The sequence below is a fragment of the Cervus elaphus genome, chromosome 12, assembly GCF_910594005.1.
Source record: "Cervus elaphus chromosome 12, mCerEla1.1, whole genome shotgun sequence".
NCBI classification, from domain to species: domain Eukaryota; kingdom Metazoa; phylum Chordata; class Mammalia; order Artiodactyla; family Cervidae; genus Cervus; species Cervus elaphus.
In genome coordinates, this window is record NC_057826.1 from 78,541,176 (window position 1) to 78,562,305 (window position 21,130).

General features: G+C 47.0%; 2 protein-coding genes across 10 annotated transcripts; both read right to left on the reverse strand.

Moving 5' to 3' along the window:
• Positions 1-1,335: 1,335 nt before the first annotated feature.
• RBM23 (RNA binding motif protein 23) lies at positions 1,336-11,977 on the reverse strand. Of its 7 annotated transcripts, none has more exons than XM_043919544.1 (15): positions 11,779-11,976; positions 8,867-8,897; positions 7,911-7,986; positions 7,180-7,337; positions 6,660-6,707; positions 6,362-6,535; positions 6,062-6,115; positions 5,794-5,911; positions 5,545-5,697; positions 5,322-5,459; positions 4,592-4,657; positions 2,903-3,098; positions 2,685-2,816; positions 2,510-2,594; positions 1,336-2,424 (listed from the first exon to the last, which is right to left on the reverse strand). In XM_043919544.1, exons 3-15 carry the CDS (start codon positions 7,974-7,976, stop codon positions 2,421-2,423), a joined length of 1,392 nt encoding a protein of 463 aa, XP_043775479.1. In that variant the 5' UTR covers positions 7,977-7,986; positions 8,867-8,897; positions 11,779-11,976; the 3' UTR covers positions 1,336-2,420. The 7 variants fall into 7 exon arrangements, with proteins under 7 accessions (XP_043775479.1, XP_043775482.1, XP_043775481.1 ...); XM_043919547.1 differs by lacking the exon at positions 8,867-8,897 and adding an exon at positions 11,037-11,125; XM_043919546.1 differs by lacking the exon at positions 8,867-8,897 and adding an exon at positions 11,224-11,570.
• Positions 11,978-13,214: 1,237 nt separating this feature from the next.
• PRMT5 (protein arginine methyltransferase 5) lies at positions 13,215-21,118 on the reverse strand. 3 transcript variants are annotated; one of them, XM_043919555.1, is made up of 17 exons: positions 21,006-21,118; positions 20,015-20,133; positions 19,619-19,704; positions 19,327-19,461; positions 18,863-18,975; positions 18,488-18,537; positions 18,116-18,279; positions 17,515-17,676; positions 17,250-17,327; positions 17,099-17,157; positions 16,891-17,013; positions 16,633-16,808; positions 15,676-15,785; positions 15,349-15,442; positions 15,051-15,167; positions 14,684-14,748; positions 13,215-13,765 (listed from the first exon to the last, which is right to left on the reverse strand). In XM_043919555.1, the coding sequence occupies exons 2-17, from the start codon at positions 20,115-20,117 to the stop codon at positions 13,613-13,615; spliced, it is 1,788 nt and encodes a 595-aa protein (XP_043775490.1). In that variant the 5' UTR covers positions 20,118-20,133; positions 21,006-21,118; the 3' UTR covers positions 13,215-13,612. The 3 variants fall into 3 exon arrangements, with proteins under 3 accessions (XP_043775490.1, XP_043775489.1, XP_043775491.1); XM_043919554.1 differs by lacking the exon at positions 21,006-21,118 and adding an exon at positions 20,804-20,994; XM_043919556.1 differs by lacking the exons at positions 20,015-20,133; positions 21,006-21,118 and adding an exon at positions 20,804-20,931.
• Positions 21,119-21,130: the final 12 nt, after the last annotated feature.

The following is a 21,130-nucleotide window of genomic DNA, read 5'->3' on the forward strand; positions in this document are numbered from 1 at the left end:
TGACACTGTCACCCATTAGATGCTGTTACCTTATATGGGTTAACATTAGAACAGAAGTTGTCTTAGACATCCCTTTACTTCCACCCTTGTCTTTCTCCCGCACAGTTATGTGAGGATCTGAGAGCAAGGAAGAACTGAGGTGGAAGGACCCACAGTGCAGGAAGGCAAAGCAGCCAGGGATGGAAATATAAGGAAAATGAGTAGTGATGGGGCCCACCTGAGGCAGGAGGCAAGGCCTGTGGGTACTTAATAGTGTGAAGGCATTCAAGACTGCCATGAGGAGGCCTGGTCCACAGCCTTAGGATGATGTATACAAATAAGTCTGTACTGAGCTCAGGATGCATTAACATCCCAATCAATAACTACATGGGGACTGGGCCACAGCCAGCTGCTCCTACCTAAAAATAATGCAGCCTCCTTCCCTTCTTCAGGTCCAGAGAGCAAACAAGGATAAGGAAGGGGTAGGGGTGACAGTGGGTGAGGCTGCAGCAGCCTAGAAAGCCCTCCGAGTCCCAGCGGCATTCTGTGCCACAAGTGGGTTTCATGTACTTAACACTTCAGTGTCAACAGCAACCTCAGAAGCTCACCACCAAAAAACCAGCACTCTGCTTAGAAGCCTTAACTGACAAATTAAAAAACCTAGCAGCAATTATCCATATTTTTAGCATGACAATAAAGCCTTAACATTGTTGCCATAGAGACCAGTAAAGAATGGAGGAGGCCCACAGGAGGGAGACAGGTCTGAGGTTCAGCCCTGTCCCTGGAACCTCAGACCTTCTTGGTTGGTCCGCAGTTGGTGAGCCAGGCTCTGGTCTGGCCCCGTGTCCTAAGCCTTACAAAGCAGGCAGAGGAAGGTGTGCCTCACCTTTGGCAAGGACATGCCTAGAATACTCAGCTCCCTGGAATGCATGGATCAGCCCAGGCCTGTGTTGTCCCAGGCAGAGCCATATGGGAAGCAAGAGTTGAGGGGGCTGAAAGGATGAACAATTACAGACCTAAGGCCTAGGGGAGCCCTGATGTATAATGCCCAAACCCCTCTGGATACTAGACTGGATTTCTACAGAGGTCCAAAGGCAGGCCACAGAGATCAACAGGTTAAGAATGGTGAGCTGAGGAGGCTTCTTTAGTACTTAAGCTCCTCAGGATCACAAAACCCTCCGCCCCCAGAAGGTGCAGAATGTGCTACTGTCACACTGCCATCTGGTGGAAAGACAAGATCTATCCCCAGGAGAGCCGGAGCTGGAGTCTGTCCAATGGGCAGGCATGTTGAGAGAAAACTAAGATAAAGACAGGGGCATGAAGACCACGGGCGTTTAAGCAGACATGGACAGGGTGTGTGCCTTGCCTGATTTTCTTCTAAAAGATCATATTTTTTAAAAATTAAAGGAAAGAAAACACGATGGCATTACAAATATTTTATATCCCGAGATCCATTTGTGGTGCTGGCTCAGAAGTTAACATCAGACAGACACACTATGGACTGAGACCACACATATATGGGCAGCAGCCACCACAACAATGGGGCATGCCTTTTGTACAAAGTTTATATATATATATATTTATATTTATGTACACAGACACAGGGTATAAAATCCAGTGAGAAGGGCTCATGGGTGTCCAGCAAGGGGACAAGAGTGGCTCTAACAGCTGGGCTTGAGCCCAGTCTCCGGAGGCACAGCGAAGTGGTGGAGAGCAGTCATCTCCCCTCCACACTCCCACCCTGGGCCAAAGGAAAAGACAACTACACAAAGCTGGATGGTACCAGAAAGGTACCCTACCTTTCATTAAACTCCTGAATGCCCCAAAGACATCCAAAATGGCTGGCAGACTATTCCCGCACCTCCCAGCAAGACCCTGAGCCCACAGAAGCAGTTTTGGCCCCAAGCTGAGGTCTAAGGCAGGCTTCCCAACGCACACGTCCGCACTACCTTCCAGGGCCCTGTAGCAGCAAGGTTCAACCCCTCACACTCTAAAGTCCTCACAGACCAGAGGTTTCCGGGTTTTCTGTGACAGACTGCAGGATAAAGGTAAAGGAGGAGAGCAGTTAGTTCCTTCAGTTAATGCCCTATGGCCTTTCCAAAGGGGTAGGAAACAAAGAATCAGTAAGAGGTGGTTGGGAAGGACAATGAAGGTCATCCCAGGAGATGATAAACACAGACAAACAGATGTTCAACGCAAGTGTAGATGCTGTTCTCTTCGACCAGCAGCTTTGATCAGCAGAGTCCATTCCCACTGGGGCTGCGGTGGGTAGGAGCCCTTCTTGGTGTCTAAGGGGGGCCCCAGTTCCCCCACCATCAGTGTTCATGCCCTCAGGATGGCTTGGTCCACAAAACGGAGAGAAGGGGCCGTGGAAGGGTAGACGTGGAGCAGGGAGTGGCAGGACCCAGAGGTACAGGGAGGCAGTGGACCAAGCCACTAATTTACCTGTGGCAAGGAGAAGATGTAAATAGGAAGCTGAAGGAAAGAAAATAACTATGAATACTGATGCGAGCTGGGCCTTGTGACTCACATGGTTTGGGGGGTAAAGAGGCTGGAAAGCTGGAAGCACTGGGAGGCGATTGCCTGGGAGGCGAGGTTCAGGGCTGGACTCAGAGCTGGAACAAAGAGAGGCACAGAGAGTTAGCACAGAGTATTCCTGCCTTCCAGGCCTAACCCTCCTCTCCCTTCCCCAAGTTCAAGTCTACCAGTCAGAGCCGCTGGGTTCAGGGCCCCCAGGGGAACTGCTCCATTCAATTGCAGGGCAGCAGCTTGAGCAGCAGCAGCTTGGGCCACAGCAGCGGCAGCAGCAGTGGTGGTTGGCAGCTGGATTCCAGAGCCTCAGAGGGAAAGAAGAGATGAGGTTAAGTCCTAACCCTCAATGTAAATTTCAACCCCACATTCTTCACGCCACAAAGAAACCTACCTTCTGCCAATTTGGCCATGAGCTGCAAACGTCCACCCACTGATCCCAGGTCTAGCTCCTGGTCTCCATCAGGAAAAGTGATGTCTGTGCCACCATCCGGTCGCTCGGTCACGTGGCCAATCCTCATAGGTCGACCAGCAAGCTCAAAGCCATTCAACTGTTCCAAGGCCCGCCGGGCACACTCTGAGTCAGAGAACTACAAGAAATCCAGGCCATATCAGGTACCTCCCGGCCACAGACCCGCCCTCAAAGCCCCAGGAACACTCCCTAGTCCTACGGTCCCAGGAAAATGGCATGCTCACTGTGGCTCAAACTTTTCTTTCCCAAGGAATGTCACCTAGGATCCCATCCTCCCAAATGGTTCTCTGAAAAGAACCCTTTCCAGCTGACTCAAGGGCAATCACTTTTCAATCTTCCAGCTCCACTAAGAACCTAACAGTGTGTTATCTGTAGGGAGCCTCGCCTGACTGGCTGTTTCACAAATGGGTGTATCAGATGAAAGTAATACAGGCTGAGATCCAAGGCTCCTGAGTTTCATTTCAGCCCTCAGGACTAGTAAGTTTCAGTCTTTAGTCAAGAACTAGGAAAGGCACAGCCTCAGGAGGGCACACAGCCTGGTACTGAAAGCAACACTGCACCCCCACTCCACCCCACCTCTCTGGCCTACTGGCCACAGGGCCTCTACTTTATAGTCCCTTTCAGCAGCAGCCTGACAACGAGGATTCCTAGTCTGCTGTTTATGTGTCAAGGGTGTTGATCTAAAAGGCAGTAACACAAGGGCAGAAAGACGCCAGAGGAGCCTTTCTGAATCTGAGTCACATGGGGAGCTAAAAAAGCCACCATGAACCCCACAGCTGGCTTTGTTTACTCCGGTATTACCTGCTCTAAGGCCTGGCACGTGGTAATGACAGTTCCTAGGCAGGTGGTGTATGTAGGTGGCTTGCTTTTACTGGATACTTCTGTGATGAGCAATTCCCAGGGTAGAATTTAACCTACCTCCCCTTTGCCCTGCAGGCAACTGTGGGGGTGTAGGCTGCCTGGATTGAGCCCAGAAAATAGCAGCTTCTATCAGACTTTGTGGCTGGCAACCAGTCCTCAGCCTGGAGTCACATGGAAGAACCAGTTATGGGAGACAATTTTGTTGGAGTGTCAGGAAAAGGTGAGACTTGCCCACTATTAGGTGGCCTCACTATTTTCCCTATGATGGTATTTAAATATGAAAGTATTTCTCAGTGGAGAAACTGCTTCAAACAGAGTAACAACAGAGGGAAGTATATAACTTCTTATTCCCACCCCATCATAAAAATATACCAAATCTATAACACACATCTACAATAAAGCCCACACCTGACCTCCCTCATCCCCCCAACCTCAGCTACAGCCTGCAATTATTACTATTACCCAAAGAGCAAGTTGTAGCACCTGGTTGCTAGTTGAACAGGCTGGTTCAACCTGGCTGGTTGAACTCCTGGACACCCCATACCAGTGCCACTGACAGAGTGTGGGAGCAAAGCCAAGGTCTCAAGCAATGCGTTCATCTCAAGGGGCAGAAGGCTAGTCCAAACTTCAGGCAACAGAGTTTATGGGTCATTAAGACCATTCCTATGGGAGGAGGAGGAAGCTGAGCTACAAAACCAGACAAGTAGACAAACCTAAACTAAAATTAAAAGTTAAAGACTAGAGACTCACCGTAATAAAACCATAACCTTTGGAGCGACCTGTTTCTGAGTCCTTCATCAAGACAATATTATCAATCTGCAAAATAAAGAGAAATAACAATCTTCTGGCTAAGCCACACCTTCGATCTTTCCTACCCAGACTGTTTTTTTCAGCTGTGCTATGCACAGCATGTGGCACGGAGGACGTTCGTTCCTCCACCAGGGATGGAATCTGTGACCTGTGCCCCGTGCAATGGAAGCGCAGAGTCTTAACAACTGAGCCACCAGGAAAGTCTCCTACTTAGATTGTTCTAAATACCTCTATCAATGGGGAATAAGTGTAAATCTATGGCTGATTCATATCAATGTATGACAAAACCCACTGAAATGTTGTGAAGTAATTAGCCTCCAACTAATAAAAAAATTTAAAAAAAAAAAAACAAAAAAAAAAACCTCTATCTTTCTAACCAATCTATTACATCTCTCCAAATCATTTTAAAGAGAGAGACAAAATTCATTTCTTTCCAAAACACTTTTGCTAACTCATCTTACTTAACCTGGACCTCACTATTTGATTTCACAGTGCCTAATTTATCTCCTGAGCAGTAAGAATACAGAGATGGAGCCAACATTCCCAGGAGGGACCCACATAGCCCTTATGAAACATGCAGTGGGTTAACCATGATCAGACAGATGAGGAGGTACACTCACCCTCCCCACTTTTCCCAACTCCCTTCAGATGTTCCCCTCTTTCCACTCACTTTGCCAAAGGGCTCAAAGATGCCCCGGAGCATGTCCTCGGTGATATTGAAGTGTAGGGAGCCCACATAAAGGCGCATTGGTCCACCACTGCCCTTCTGCAGGTTATTGGCCATGGCTGCCAGGCGGTTTTTCTCAGCCTGCCAAAGGAGGAAATGATGGGTTACGCTACACACCTACCACATTCAACTCCATCTTCTCAAGTCCGTTTCTCAAGCTGCTCACCTGTGACGCCTGTACAATGATAGGCACTCCTAGCAGCCGCTGCCCAGTCAGCCCAATGGCCAGCGGCACAGACTGGATCTCACAGAATTCTACATAGGCAATGCCTTTAGACCGACGTGAGTTTCGATCTGAGATGATACGGACGTCTCGAACCTATCCAGGGCAGAAGGGAAATCCTGAGTTGGGCATAAAGGGGGATGGATAGAAGACAGGCTACCCCAAGCTAACCAAGAAGGAGAAGAGGGTTACCTTGCCAACAGCAGAGAAAAAGTCCTCCAGGTCTCGAGGCCGAATGCGGGCAGCTAACTGCATGCAGAACACTGTGCGGGCATCCCGCTCCTCTGGACTCAGGTTATCAACTGGCTCCCTAAAGAGTACAACTGTTGAGACCTTCCCTCCCAATACTTGGTCATCATTCTTTAGCTGCCCTCAAGAACTACACATTTCTGTGGTTTGGCTCAAACCACTTTTTATTCATAATTCACAGTCCCTGAAAGAGTGTGCATTATCAACTCACCTGACTGGGCTCTTCTCTCTGAAATGAGGACTCTTACTGTGTCCATACCTACGCCTACAGAACAGAGAACAACAAAATTGAAAACCACGTCTATTCACATTGGCCCAGTGCTGAGTCTTCCACCATGAGAAAACCAGATTACAGCACCTCATCACACATGCAAATTCTGAGTATCACCCCTCCAGTAACTGGGTCTCCTGCCCATCCCAACAACAGGATACAGGCACCCTTGGGCAGGGACCATCGTGCACTTGGTTTTACCCAGAATACAAAGGTGATCTTATTAGCAAAAGGTGATACCCAGTGGCAAGCGGTGGACTCCTGTAGTGTACACGATCCTCACGACGCCAGTCTCGACTTCGTGACTCACTACTATGTCGACGATCCCAGCTACGGCTTCGGTGGCGACGCTGCCGATCTCGACTTCGGCTCCGACTATTTTTCCGCTTGTGACGATCCCGGTCTCGACTACGACTATGGACAAAAATGACTATTAAGTTCCTTCAAAAACAAACCAACCTCCTCTTTAATGTATAGCTTTCCCTGGTATCTTTCTATTTATAATTCTCAAAACCCAAGTGTCCCCAGAACGACTGACCTGCGTTTTCTCTCCCTGCTTTTACTATGGCTCCGGCTCCTCTTCTTCCTGTGGGAGAGTATCAACTCTCATTACAGAGGTTTCATTATCTCTCCCAAGGAAACCAAATGACAGTGACGCTAGGATGAAACAAAAACCAGCAAAAGACCAAAGCCTAGAAGACAGTATGGCAGGAATTCATGACAGTGGTATGACATCAGTTTACACACAGCCCTGAACACTGTCAGGTATATGAAATGGCCATTTCCCCTCCATGGAACAGGACAGTATCTGATGTTTTCAAATCAGAGATCCTCTTGTTATTTTATTCAAATGAAATACATCAAAACTAGGACTGATCCACAAGTCTACACTGGAAGATCATTACACCAAATCACCATTATTCCCATGACCCAGTGGAGCTATTACTAAAGTAGGAAGTCTTATGAACAACCACTTCTCTGTTCCAGCTGTTTCTATAAGGCACAAAGCTGTCTTCCTTCCCCAAGCGGCCAACCCACTTTCCTCACGCCACACTCACTTGCTTGCCTCCCCACTCGTGCCATTCCCATTGGTGGCACTGGTCCCGTCAGTGACGCTGCTCCCATCGGTACCACAGCCACTGGTGCCAATGTTGCTGGTGCTGTTGGTCATGTTGCTGGGACTGTCCTTTTTAACCTCCTTCCTTTGCTGCTCATCCTAAAGGGTTCACCAGGAAAATGACACAAGGCATCAGGTGGCAGACACACAGATTCCATTGGGCAAGGAAAGAACAAAAGTGGACAAGGAAGAAAGCTCATAAAATCAAAACTCTCAATTATCTTAACAGTTTCTGAGCACCTAGATCTCCTAACAAAGAGGGTAAGAGAAGAAGTATGGAAACTACCCAAAAAGAAGAAATGAGATGTTAATGTCAAACTTTAGCTATCCGATATTTGTTTGTTCCACTAACACCTATTTCCCAGGAGAGTGAGAAATGAGTTACGTCTGAGATATAGCAACTTTCTTCTGTGTCACTGAGAGCTGTGAGCAAAGCGCTCCCATCCCAACTTTATGTTGCCCCCTCATCCCCAGTTTTCAGGGCCCTTTCTGCAAGCATGGCCTTTGAGTACTAATCTCCAGCAGTGACTGCTAAAAGATTATACCTTTCGTGAACAGCCACTGTACATAATAAATGAACAGGGAAAGAAAATTCCTAAAACACTGAAACTGATTAGCCACAACTGCTTTTTCTTACTAACCCATTTCCAAGAGTGAGATGGGGAATATTACCTCCTCTTTTTTATAGGGAGCCTCCAGCATGGCCTCAATCACTATATCAAAGTCATCGGATGCCATTGTAGCAGATCTGAGGAAAAGATATCAATACATAAGAACCTCATTTATATTTTTCCTCCCCTTCCGGCACCCCACATTCCCTCCCCCTTTGAAGAAACAGACATCAAAATATACAGTTCTGTTACCTGAACTCCGAAGGTATCTTATCAGCTGTTGCTTACCCTCCATTTATTTTTGCACCTTATAGATCTGAACTAGTTCTGCTTTGTGGCTTAGAAAAGGTCAGGGTCTAGAAGAAAATTAGATGTCTAGGCACAGACAAAATATAATACAGACCTTTTCCTGTTAAAATGCAGGTACTCAAACTTACTATTTATATTGGGCACTTGGCCTCTATTCTACTATTCAAAATTCTGAATAATTGCTTTAAACTTAAATTGGCACATATTTCCATTAAAAAGGTAAGACTACAAGAATAAAAATTAAAAGCAAGGCAAAGTAATACCAGAATAATGCAGATTTGTCCTAAGCTTTTCTTCACATCCCTAACTCAAACACACAAAAATGAGGGGATTCATCATTAAGCATTTTTTGTACAACACCAACTAGAGTTGGGGTAATTCAGAAAGACTGTGATTAAAATGGCTTAACCAGTCCCACTCTGAAGCATTTCTGTCTAGGCACATACAGTAGGACTTCTCGCCTACCCCAAGCTTTCATATTTAGCAATGGTCTTTCTCAAGTCTGTTCGTCACAGGTCTGTCAAATAATAAAAACAGAAGACACCAAACAAAATCAACAGGATAAATTATTCAAAGATTACTGCTCCAAAATTATAAAAATATGTAACACAGATAAATCTCAATCATTACATTGAAAGAGGTTACCAAAAAAAAAGTACATACTGTATGATGTACATTTACATAAAATTTTAGAAAATGCAAACTAACCTGTAGTGACAGAAAGCAGTTCAGGGGTTACCTAGGGACAGGAACAGGAGGGGAAGGGCCAGGATGAAAAGATAATAAAAGAACATTTTGGAATTTTGGGGGGGGTGATGGTTTCATGGGTGTTAGCACATAACAAAACCTACCAAACTGTACATCTTAACATGTATAGTTTTATTTTATGTCACTGATATCCTAATAAAACTGAAAAAAACTAATCTGAAGAATTTCTACGCAGAGAGGCTAAGTGTGATTAAGACTTTCCATATACACAAGAATTTTGTCCTCTTTAAAGTAGCTAATGCGTCATCCAATCATGCTGTCTTGACTGGAGACAGAGTCCACAGCCTATTTTGATGACTTATAAAAGTAATCATATTTATCATTTGTAGTACCTGACATTGCTGGGCACTATGCTAAACATGTTACAAAGATAAGATTCTTGGAAGCAGCCAACAGTAAAACTTAGTTGGACCCAAGTTTAAGGCTTAAAATGGAAACCAAACCAAAATCAAATAGGTGTCTAAAAACTAGTGAACTCAATCTCTTATCTTACATTTATTAGTAATCAACGGTAACATATGCTACAGGCAATACTGAATCTAATACACAGAAGAAAAAACTGAGGTTCTGTGAACAGCCCAAAGTCACAAAGCTCAAACGGAGGAGCTGATCCTTGATCAGAAGCCTTCTGACTCTAATGTTCAGGTTACCACTCTCTCATGTGGTTTGTCGGAGAAGGCAATGGCACCCCACGCCAGTACTCTTGCCTAGAAAATCCCATGGACAAAGGAGCCTGGAAGGCTGCAGTCCATGGGGGCTCTAGGAGTTGGACACAACTGAGCGACTTCACTTTCACGCATTGGAGAAGGAAGTGGCAACCCACTCCAGTGTTCTTGCCTGGAGAATCCCAGGGACGGCAGAGCCTGGTGGGCTGCCGTCTATGGGGTCACACAGAGTTGAACACAACTGAAGCAACTTAGCAGCAGCAGCAGCAGCGGCGTGTGGTTTGTAACTTAAAGGAAATTTTTTTTTTTTACATTTGAATAGAAATTTTATTATTTTCATTTTCCAAGTGTTTTCTTTTTCTATCAGGGGGAAAAAAAAAATCTTAAGGACAGTTGTCATTTGCTGCCAAATTGAGAGTAGTCTTTCTCCGGTGGTTTAGTCGCTAAGTCATGTCTGACTCTTGCGACCCCATGGACTGTAGCCTGCCAGGTTCCTCTGTCCATGGGATTCTCCAGGCAAGAATGCTGGAGTGGGTTGCCATTTCCTTCTCCAAGGAAATTTCTTAAAAAAGAAAAGTACACAGCATACCAAGATGTCTATTTTTAAATATACACTGATCTGGAGAATTAATGTTCTCATAGGTATATGAAAAGAATCAGTCTCATTAGTCACACCTTATTGTGTGGCTTATAATCAGTTCGTAATAGTATATGCTTCAAAAAAAAAACAGTATATGCTTCAAAATATTAGGAACCAGGCTGATTTTAATATATGCTATCTGACCTATTGTGGGGGGAAAAATGGTTCTATAAGTAAGTTTTTGATCTACAAACTCTGTTCTTTTCAGTCATCTGACTGCCAAGTCTATACAAATTTTTTAAGTGTCATAACACTCCTCTTCATTTTTTATAGCCTGCCTTTAATTCTCCAAATGAAATGCTTCTAATTTCAAGAACCGCTCTTTGGTGTACAGTGCAGGGATAACTTAGGATATGCAACAACTTTCACAGAAGTTGACAAAGGAACCCCCACCTGTGAAATAAAGTTTTCAGACCTAAGAAACAAATGAATGGATCTATTTAGAAACACATATAAAACAATAGCACACTTTGAAACTTGTAATCTTGCTGGGTTTAGTCTATCTTTCTAGATGTCCTAAAAAGCAGAAAAGTCCCAAACCCTTACGCGCTTTCAGGTCAGGAGTTTTCGAACTCTTTAAGTCCTAACTTACAGGTCAAAGTTCATTCAATACCATACAATAAAACATTATACTGCTTTCTTCCAACCCTGCTCCAAAAAGTGAATTAGGGACCCACAATCATGGTATCGCGTGGACCTTGTCATAGCACAGACTAGACCCAAGCCGGCACGTAGGCCCCACTGCAGCCGGGCCACAGGAAAGCGAAAAACCACAGTCAGCCCCAATCAGGCAGAATTCATTCACCAAACGCTGAAGTCTCAGGGGTGATGGGCAGCGCCACCTCCTGGGTCTGGTCATTGAGCTGGGCACAAACATCTCCAAACTGAAGACAGCTTAATTAAGAACAATGAGAAAGACAAAAACATTCCCATGTGTAACAAACTAACAAACCAAGACCACGCTTCAAAAAACGGCCCTACAAATAACTTACTGGCAGCATCTCTGTGAGGGCCAGTGTCCCGATGCTAAAACCTCCTATGTGGCCCCACTATGCTCCTCTACCGCCACGGAGTATGTGGGCAGAGCCGCCAACACAGTGAACATGAGTCTAACACATACGGAAGACTGAGGAAGAAACCTCAATTCCCTCATCTCTCTCTGGCGCCACTAGGGGTTGAAAATGGATTCCACGAGTCCTCTGAGACCGCGGTAGGTCGATGCTCCCTCCACAGTGTGGGACACCCTGAACGTCAGGGCTACGGGGACCAAGAGACCAGTCATTCGGATCCTTGAAAACATCTTCATCGCTGAAGGATACAGCCACGAGGGTGCCGATTCCTAAAATCGTGCCAGGGATTAGGTAGGCAGCGAACACTTCCAGGTCAAAATAAACAAAAACATTTTGTTGTTGTTGTTTTAATTTCAAAAGTTTGCCGGACTCGACTCTCGACTCCATTTTCTGCCTGTGACGTCAGGGGGAGGGGCCGTGCGGCAACGTCACGCACAGGTGACGTTGCGGGGGGAACCCGGTTTCGGGGTTTCTTACCAGTTCCGGGTCCCCGCAGCGGGGGTCCCGGTTCCCCCTGTTCCTTTGGGTGTGTCGGGGGACACGAAGCACCGCTATCTTCCAGAGACTCAGCAGTAAAAGCAGCACTAGAGCCGGAGCTGCTCCTCTTCCCGCAAAATGGCGGCAGCCCCACTGTCTTCCAGAACCTTCCCCAATCTGCGCAGGCGCCGAAACTTTCAGCCGCTGGAATTTATCTCACTGGTTTCGCGGCAATAGTCCAAAGTACAGATTTTCATTGGCTAAAATCCTAAATATGGGTGGAGCCAAACTCAAAGGTCTCTTAGCAACAGTCAAGTTCCCATTGATTGGTTAACCTTGCCGGGACTCAAGGAAAGCAGAAGCGTCCTTAGGTAGCCGCCTATCGCTCTCATTGGTTAAACGATTTGCGGAAGGCGGGGAAAGCGATCAGAGAACTGAGAGAGAACCCTGCTGGCCAGCTCCCGGCACAGTGGTAGTCTGGGCCAACAGCGCGAGGTAATGAATGAGGTGCAGTTGAGGTCCTTGGCCATTCTTAGTGATTTGCCACGGAGCTCGAGTCGGGCTTATCCAGAACAGCATTCTGGAGAGCAACCGCATTTGCTTCCCTAGGGGAGGTGTGTTGAGCTCCACATCCCCATTCTGTCTGTACAACCTTCCCAACCGCTGCCTCATGCCCTCAGCTCTTGGACCTCACAAGTCTGTGACAAGTTTATTTTCTTCCACATCTCACATACTTTTCAGTTCAAATTAGTGCCCCCCACAGCTCCCACTGCAAGGGTAAACTGGCAGTTTCTCAGATGATTGGGTGCAGCTGTACTCAGCCGTCTATCTTACGTCCACCCTCACATTCCAGGAGCTTCCAGAACTCCCAGAGACTTCAACTGCCTAATATAGCTGCCAAAAACGTAGCTGGTTAAAACATAAGAGACGGTCATGAACTCACAGGAACTGTTTGAGTACTGATTTGAATATTAACTTTTTATCATTATACAAATTCCTTTTCTGTAAAAATGTAGACTTGAACTAGATTACCTCTTAGGACTTCAAACTCTAATCCTGTGATTTTATCCAAACAAAATAAATGGCTTCTTGCTGGAGAAGTGTGGATGACTTCCAGTTAACGCTCCCAAAGGTAACAGAGGAGCTGGTAGTGCAGCAGCTCAGGAAGGTGGAAGGGAAGCTGGCTTCACTCACTACCCCATCTCTCACTGTGACAGCAAACTCCATGCCTCCTCCCCGGAAAAGAACCTAATCAGGTCCTAAAGGACAAGACCTCTCTGTAGCTGGTCAGAAAGGTTTGTACCTGGGAGTCCAAGAGTCACCACTAAGCTTCTTAAATAGTAAATAAATCTAGGCCCCTTCAAGTATTGGGTAAGAGCACAGATCTGAATATGTTTAAGTAATAGCTGGAGAAGCAAAGGCAGGGGGCAGCAGAGTTGGAGCAGGAAAGGCCATAACCTCATTTTATTTGTATTTCCTCCTTACACAAAACCATCAAAATAGGAACAAAGATGGATAGGGAAGAGGGCTGAAAATTTGTTCAATTCACATGTTCTCAGAGCTATCCCAGGAAGCCCTTGAGGCTGAGTGCCTGTTGGAGTAGCCACAGATCCAACATGAATTCCTCATGCTCAGGCCTGAAGTCTTCACAGATTGGTGGCATAAGCCCCACAATTCTCCTCCTTTGTCCATCTTGACGTAAGGTAGGAAAGCAGACTGAAATGTTCCTCTCTGATGGGCACGGCGAATCAGAGCCCATGCTGTACTGCACCGTCTGTGCTATAGGAGCAGAACCTGCAGCTGCTTTCAAGGCTCCAGACACTTGCAGGCAGGGCTAGAGGCCGATGGTGTAAGAGCGGCCTGTGGGGTTGTGAATAGCAGAGCAGACCGGTGCCGTCACAGCCCACTCATACCACACCTTCTTAGAATTGCTGCATCTCCAGAAACGCACACAGATGGTCTGGCCTTCACGCACAGTAATGGGCTGCTATAAGAAGAAAGAAAGGGAGGTTCAGGGTGGGGCTGATGAATTTTATGTGGCAAGGTACTAAGCTAAGTGTGGAGATCATGATTAAACATAACATTCCAACCCTCATGAGGTTTGAAGTCTATCAGAACAAATAATCAGAACTGAACAATCTGACACTGAACAAATAATCAAAAGTGGGATGAATGCTGTAAACTGGGACAGTACCTATGAAAAGTAATGCTAACCTAGTCTACAAGGTCAGGGAAAATTATCTGACAATAAGAATGTCTAAAAAGACCTTGAAGATAAAGTCACCTGGGTCAGAAAATGAGCCAAGAACTTTATAGGCAGAGGACAAAGGCATGAAACCCTGAGGCAGGAAAGAACATGGGGTATTAGAGGAACCAAAAGGAGGTCCAAGGACTGAAGCAATGTAAACAAAGGACAGCAGCTGAAAAGGCAGGTGAAAACTAGATCACACCAAGTCTAACAAAGATTTAAGACTTTATCCTGGGACTTCTCTGGTGGTCCAGTGGTTAAGACTCTGTACTTCCACTGTGTGGAGCGTGGGTTCAATCCCTGGTCAGGGAACTAAGATTCCACATGCCATGTGCCAAGGCCTAAAACAAAACAGACTTTATCCTAAGGGAACTGGAAAGATATTGAAGGGTTTTAAAAGCAGGAGAGAGAGAGAGGATCAGATTTGTGTCTTTAAAAGATGACTCTTGCTCCAGGTACAGAATGGACAGAAGAATAGCCTAAGTAGATGTGGGAAGCCAGGTGGAAGGCCACTGCAAATATCCCAACATCTACAACTGCACGTGAGAGCAGCAGAACAAGGGTCACAGCCAAGTTTTAACCTGGGAGAAGGGAAGGGGCAGAACATCAGTGCCATAAGTTACTTTTTAACCCAAGGTGCCTTAAGGTGATACCTACCTTAATGGGGAAGAGGATGGGAAACCATGAAAACATCCCAGGAGAGTGAGTCTCTGGACGGATACCTAAGTGGACAAATGATAAAAATGGAGAATAACTGAGTGCTGTACACCTGAAACTAACACAACATTGTATCAACTATATTCCAATAAAAATTAACAACAACAACAACAAAAGGAGGTCTCCGTGACTCTGTTTTTTGCCTAGGTTGAGGATAGTCTCTTCTGTTAACACAGAAACAAGTCATCAAAGATCCCCATTCACTGATTGCTCGGTTCCTTGTGACTCTAAATGCAACATGTATTAAATACACAAGCTGCCCAGGTAGCATACTCTTAAACCCCCATCCACTGCCCCAGACACTCACTCAGAGTGATGTCCTGATAAAGCACAGTCTCAAAGTAGCCTGCAAAACCATGCAGCACTGTGTTCACCTCCACAGGAAACTCCAAGGTACAGTAGCGATTGTTGTCAATCATAGGATCTGTCAGGGAAGAGCTGTGTGGGTGATGAGGAACCAGAAACCCTAGACAACTTGGTAAAACCTAAGCAGGAACCAGGAAAGGAAGCCTAGATAAGAGGCCAGATAGAGCCAGGACAGCAAGGGAAGAAACCAGGGAGGTGAGCTCCCCATTTAGTCAGAGGACAGCCATGCAGGAACCCACCTTTGTTAGGATGGCTGAAGGTAAAACAGGGCTGGGGCGCAGACAGCTGGTGGAAATTGTGCAGTCGTACCACATAAGGCATCTCAAACTGGGCCTGTCCCAAGAGAGAGAAAATGATATCTGAAGGAGACAGGCAAGAGCTACCTAATTCCTCAGGGAATGCAGCTCAAGCTCTAAGGACATAGACAAAGATAAAATGTAGTTTCACTTCAGTTACTTTCCCACATCCCCAACTCCTTCACCTCTTCATCTCCTCCAGTGGAAGAAAACAGTTATGCTGACAGAGAAAAAGAAAGGCACTAAAGAGAGAAGAGACCAGCTCTTTACCTCAGGATCACGGTCCTTTTCCCGACAGGCTCGGACCTCATTGTATAGCTTGGAGGAGGAGATGGGAGCTAGAAAGGAGGTGTACTCCCCAGGGATGCTCACACCATCATCTGCAGAACAGAAGAGGCACATTACTTCCCAGGGGATGGAATGGTGCATCTGTACTGAAGGCCCAGACCTCCCACATCAAAAGAGAGCCAGGCAGCTCCATGTTGCCACATTCCCAGGCCAACCTGCCCCCAGCTCATGCCTGAAGGCATTCTACTTGCAGGTTAATTTAGAGTCAGGTAAGAGTAAAACTAGAAGGAACCAGAAGTATTCTAACCTAATGGTCCTTAACTTTCTTTCCTTTGAGCTAGTGATGAAAGCTAAGCCCAAGGTACATATCATAGCAGTTCAGGGAGTCCATAGATCTCAGACTAAGAATCTCTGCTCTGGGGGCTTTCCTGGTGGCTCAGTGGTAAAGAGTCCATCTGCCAATGCAGAAGACATGGGTTTGATCCCTGGTTTGGAACGATCCCACCTGCAGAGGAGTAACTGAGCCCATGCACCACAACTACTACGCCCACACGCCCCAGAGCTTGCGCCCTGCAACAGGAGAAGCCACTGCAGTGAGAAGCCCATGCACTGCAACTGGAGAGCAGCCCCCACTCTCCCCAACTAGAGAAAAGTCCATGCAGCAACGAAGACCCAGCACAGCCATAAATGACTAAATAAATATTTTTTAAAAGTTTCTGCTCTGGTCCACTCCCCTCATTTTACAGATGTGAACACCCACACCGGAGGTTTAGGGAGACTGTGTCACTTGCTAAGGGCACTGACCCAAGTCTGCCCTGCCTCCCCTAAACTCTGTAACCTCTTCTAAGCTGCTGCCACACCCACCCCTCCCCAGCCCCACTGAGCCTTCCCTGTTGATAATCCAATCCCCTTATTCAGTACACCCCAGCCTGGATGCACCTTTGAGGAAGTGCTGGGCTCCATCCAGGCACTCAGGTGACAGTTCATTGTCAGCAAAGGACCCCAGAAGCTCACTGACGATGATATCTGCTTTCTCTGGAGCCACCCACTCCCGCATGTCCGATGAGACTACTGTCACCTGGCTTCCCCATTCTTCAAACTGCCAGTTCTCCAGCCTAAAACAGATGAAACAAGTCAGGAGAAGAAAGAAAAACTGGCACTGGGGACAAACTTCCCAGCAACAAGGTTGCTACTCACGTCACCACAGCATTTGGGTTCTTCTCCACAGCATACAGCTTTATCCGCCGGTCAGCTTGCTTGGCGGCCCGCAGGGACGCATTCACCAGGGGCCCCCGGCCTGCTCCCAGCACCATCAGCACTCTAAGAAACAGAGGGAGCAGTCAAGCTGACTCTACATGTAGAGGCAGGCATGCACATCTCTGGGAATCAGGCAGAAAGCACTCACTGGATGTTGGTGTCCTTCTCTTCCTCTGGCACTCGATCTAACAGACATTTATAGATGGCCTGGGGGGAAGGAGGGAAGACCTTGTGGCTATAATGCCATCTTCACCCAGGTCATCCCAGCCCTTTGCCTGACACTGAGACCCACACTGTACCTGCTGGTACTGAGAGTATTTGATGGGGTCCTTTTCGAACACTTCGTATGTCTGAGATTCCAGGTTATCCATCAGTGGCTGAAGAATGAGAGGAAAAAGACAGAGTAAGTTAGCCACTTTCTGGCAAAGACAATGGTATTCTGCACAATGCAGAATACCAAAACCTTCCCACTGTCTCCTGAGCTCTGGTGAGATTTTATGGTACCTGCTCTCAAGATACATTTCCTCCCCCCACCTCCATCCTCTTAGTGTACTCCAGACCCACCTGGAGTGGGGACTGCAGGTAATCTTCATAGCCCTTGGCAAAGAGTTCGTAGGCATTGGGTGGAGGTCGGTTCTGGCTCAGGTATTCCAAGTATTGGAGGTAGGAGCAGAACTCCTTCTCTGAGTGGTGGTTGGTGCCTGTGATGATGAACTGTACCTCCAACTGTGAGAATAAGTAAGGCCATCAGACACAGTCCTTGAACCAAGAGGATATTATTGAAGTTTTTGGCCAAAGAGCTCCAGCATAAAATAAGGCGCAGATTACCAAATACCTCTCAATACCAACAAAAGCACAAAGAGCCCGCCTATACCACATAAGCATCACCCTGGCACAAGGGACCCCATGGATCACTGCCTTAACTTCTTACATCAAACTTTCTGCAAAATTCTCATGAGACCCGATTCCTTTTGAAATGTTTCTGGGGCTTCTACTGCTATTTGTCCTTTTGCTCTCAAGGCCCCCAACTTTGCTGAAATTGCTCTCCAGAAATTAGAGAGGAAGAGTCAGCCCCACACACACACACACACAAATTCCCATTACATATATGTGATTAAAACAAGAAGATTAGCTGGAACACCTTTAGAATCCTTCCACTACACACCTTGAGAAGTCGGAAGATCAGCCTCTGGTGCATCTTAGAAAGAACAGGAAATCCCTTCTTATTGGTCAGGAAAATGCTGGTGGGGAGAATGGCTGCTTTGATGGGCTCCCCAAGCCAACGATCAATGACATGATTAGATGGGAGGTCAGCACCAATTTCAAGAGCTACAAAAGGGAAAACAAAGACCTGTCAATCACATAAGCCAGAATCTTTGCGTGCTCTTTTGTGCAAGACCTGTCTCCTCCTTAAGAGCAAGGCAGACTAAAGCATGGAGAAAGTATGCCCCAGCAGCCAAGCACACATGAGACTCCTGATTTTAAGTCACAGGACTTCAGAGAAGGATAACCTATCCCAGGATCTTCGTGGACTTACCCACTGCAATCCTCTTGCTATAATCACACAAGGTCCGGAAGTTGTGCCACCTGCACAGAGTCAAAATACAGAAGTTAGTTGCTCAGTCGTGTCCAACTCTTTGTGACCCCACGGACGGTAGCCCTCCAGGCTCCTCTGTCCACGGAATTTTCCAGGCAAGAACACTAGAGTGGGTTGCCAGTTCCTTCTCCAGGGGATCTTCCTGACCTAGGGATTGAACCCAGGTCTCCAGCATTGCAGGCAGCATTGTCTGAGCCACCAGGGAAGCTCCACCAAAGACATATGGCCCACCAATCACCACACCTCAGGGAGACCTTCCTACAGGTTCCACTCTGTTTCCCTCCACCCCAAGCACAGCAGCAAAAGGAAACATACCACATCCATGTCTTCTCCTCTCCACTGTACTCCGCTGTGTGTGAAGTTGGTGCGTTCTCAATTATATCATCTCTCAGGTCCTCTGGTGCCACCAATGGCACCCGCATCCAGAACTGCACATGAACAATAAATAGGTTCAACACCCTATTTAGAACTCTATTGTGAACCCATTGAGTCCAGAAAGCTTCCTTCAATTAAAAAGATCTTGATCCAGATTTCAAGCTAATCCCCTTATATCCTTTCCCCAATTTGTGATTACATGTTGTCTTTTATCTCTGGAAGTTGCGGGAAGTAACTGATATTCTATACGTTTTATAATACTTTGCTTACCACTCTTAGTTGTGGGTAGGCAGTATTGACATTTCAATTCTCCCAAATGCACCCTTTACTGAATGGCTAGGAACAAGAAGATACTCAGCACAGCCTATCACAACATGCAGCAAGAAAGGAGGCCCTTGCCATACCATGGAGGAGTGGTGGCCAGTGTGGATGTGATTGGTCAAAACTCTCGCCAAGTTTGTGTTATCTTCCTGATTTAGGGGCAGCAAGAAAGCTGGAAGACCCAAATATGCCCCAAAATTCAGCTCCTGTAACATAGCCTGGAATAGAGATTAAAAGGATAAAGTTAACAGCTAGCAGTTCAAATAGCTTTAATTGCATTATATCAAATTTACTAAGTTACAGAGTGGGGAAAAAGTGCTCTCCCCCGCCAGTTTGTTTACAGATATTTAGAGTCAGTGAAGAGATCAGTCTTACCGCCTCAGAGTTCCTGCGTATCTTCTCCACTTTTGAGTCTGGACGAATCCATGGAGAAAGCTTTCCCACAATTAGTGTATTCCAGTCTGCACTCCCCCACCCAAGAAAGACAAAGACTAAATAAGGTTCAGCACTTTACTCATTCAATTTCTAGTTCTTAACAGGGAATAGAGTTAGAGATGAAAGACAAAGACTTTTTCTATCACAGATACAGGAGAGCCTGACAGAATAGGGAACTAAGGCTTTTCATAGGTAGGTAATGAGAGAACAAGAGTTATCTATATCCGTGGGGCGAACCAATATATCCAGGTCAAGAAAGGAAGAGGAGGAAGGCACTGATAAAGCATATGTTGTTACTGCCTCTAATAATTAAGGGGCATGTGGGATGCTCCCTACCCCTTCCTGACAGCAGTAGGTCTGATCGTGTCTGGGGGCCCGGCCGACTCTTAGCAGGTTCCTGAGTGAATTCCCTCTTGAAACGCGGGTGGAACACAGGCATGCAGAGGAAATCAAACCTACAACCGCGACAGACCCAGAATCGTCATGTAAAGACAGCAGCAGTGCCCAGAGATCCAAGTAATTGGACTGGCTCTCTTGATTCTGCACAACCCTTTCAGCTGCCACCAGTCAGCGACCCGACTAGACTGCTGAATTCAGCCAACCTTGGGGCATATCACTTCCGCTGCACTGTGCCTCAATTGCTCGCCAGGACACAGCCATGGAAAAGATGAGTTAAGAGAACAGATGAATATCCACACCACGTGGACTTTCTACTCTGCTGTCACTCGTTTTCCGAGACTGTCACATCCAGAGCGGCAGCAGTACTGCCCAAGTATCCCCCCTCAAGGTTTAGCTCTCCTCTCCCTAACCTCCTAACTCTCTCCCAATCTCATACGGTAATCTCGCTCTCCAGGGCCCTGGAGGTCTCTACGCCCCCTTTTTGAGTTTACCTGATAACTCCTCCGACTTTGGGGTTCAGTGACCACACGCCCCCAGTAAGTTTCCCGCCCTCCTCTCACGCTCCAGGGCCCGAGGCTTCTCCCCCCGAAGGACTAAATGGTTTCTCCCGCCCTGGTCTCATCCACTCCGACCCCCTCACCCCTGCCTCTCGGGGATGACTGGTCTGCCCCTTTCGGTCCCCGAGTTCGGACCCCGCATTCAGCTCGCGGAGGTCCAAGCCCTCACCCCTGCTTGGCCACAGCCCCCAGTGTGTCAGCTATTTCGGGGACGCAATTCAGGTCCCTCCCGCTGGACACGCGGCTTCCACCGGCACCACCGACCGCCATCGCCGCCATCTTTTCCCTCGCGCAGTCCACGCCGAGATTCCCTGAAGCTAGCAGCCAATCACAAAGCCGGAAAAAAGCCCCCAGAAGGCGGGACGTTTCACCTTAACAACCAGAGCGTCTCCCACGGCTCTGGAGCTGGAGGAGGAGGGATAGGGAGTGGCTCTTCTCGCCAATCCGCGGGAGTGGCTCTTCTCAGCACGGTGACGTACGGCGAAGCTTCGGAAGA

What these genes read in the sequence shown, in the direction of transcription:
- RBM23 (XM_043919543.1), bottom strand. Translation starts at nt 7,976, where the DNA reads ATGGCATCCGATGACTTTGATATAGTGATTGAGGCCATGCTGGAGGCT. An exon ending in AGCAGGGAGAGAAAACGCAG is followed by an intron (nt 6,536 to 6,659) that starts GTCAGTCGTTCT and finishes TTTTGTCCATAG; the next exon opens with TCGTAGTCGAGACCGGGATC. An exon ending in TCTTTGAGCCCTTTGGCAAA is followed by an intron (nt 4,658 to 5,321) that starts GTGAGTGGAAAG and finishes TTTATTTTGCAG; the next exon opens with ATTGATAATATTGTCTTGAT.
- PRMT5 (XM_043919554.1), bottom strand. Translation starts at nt 20,913, where the DNA reads ATGGCGGCGATGGCGGTCGGTGGTGCCGGTGGAAGCCGCGTGTCCAGC. An exon ending in TACGCAGGAACTCTGAGGCG is followed by an intron (nt 19,462 to 19,618) that starts GTAAGACTGATC and finishes TCTCTATTCCAG; the next exon opens with GCTATGTTACAGGAGCTGAA. An exon ending in CCATCCTCTTCCCCATTAAG is followed by an intron (nt 13,766 to 14,683) that starts GTAGGTATCACC and finishes TTCTTCTTATAG; the next exon opens with CAGCCCATTACTGTGCGTGA.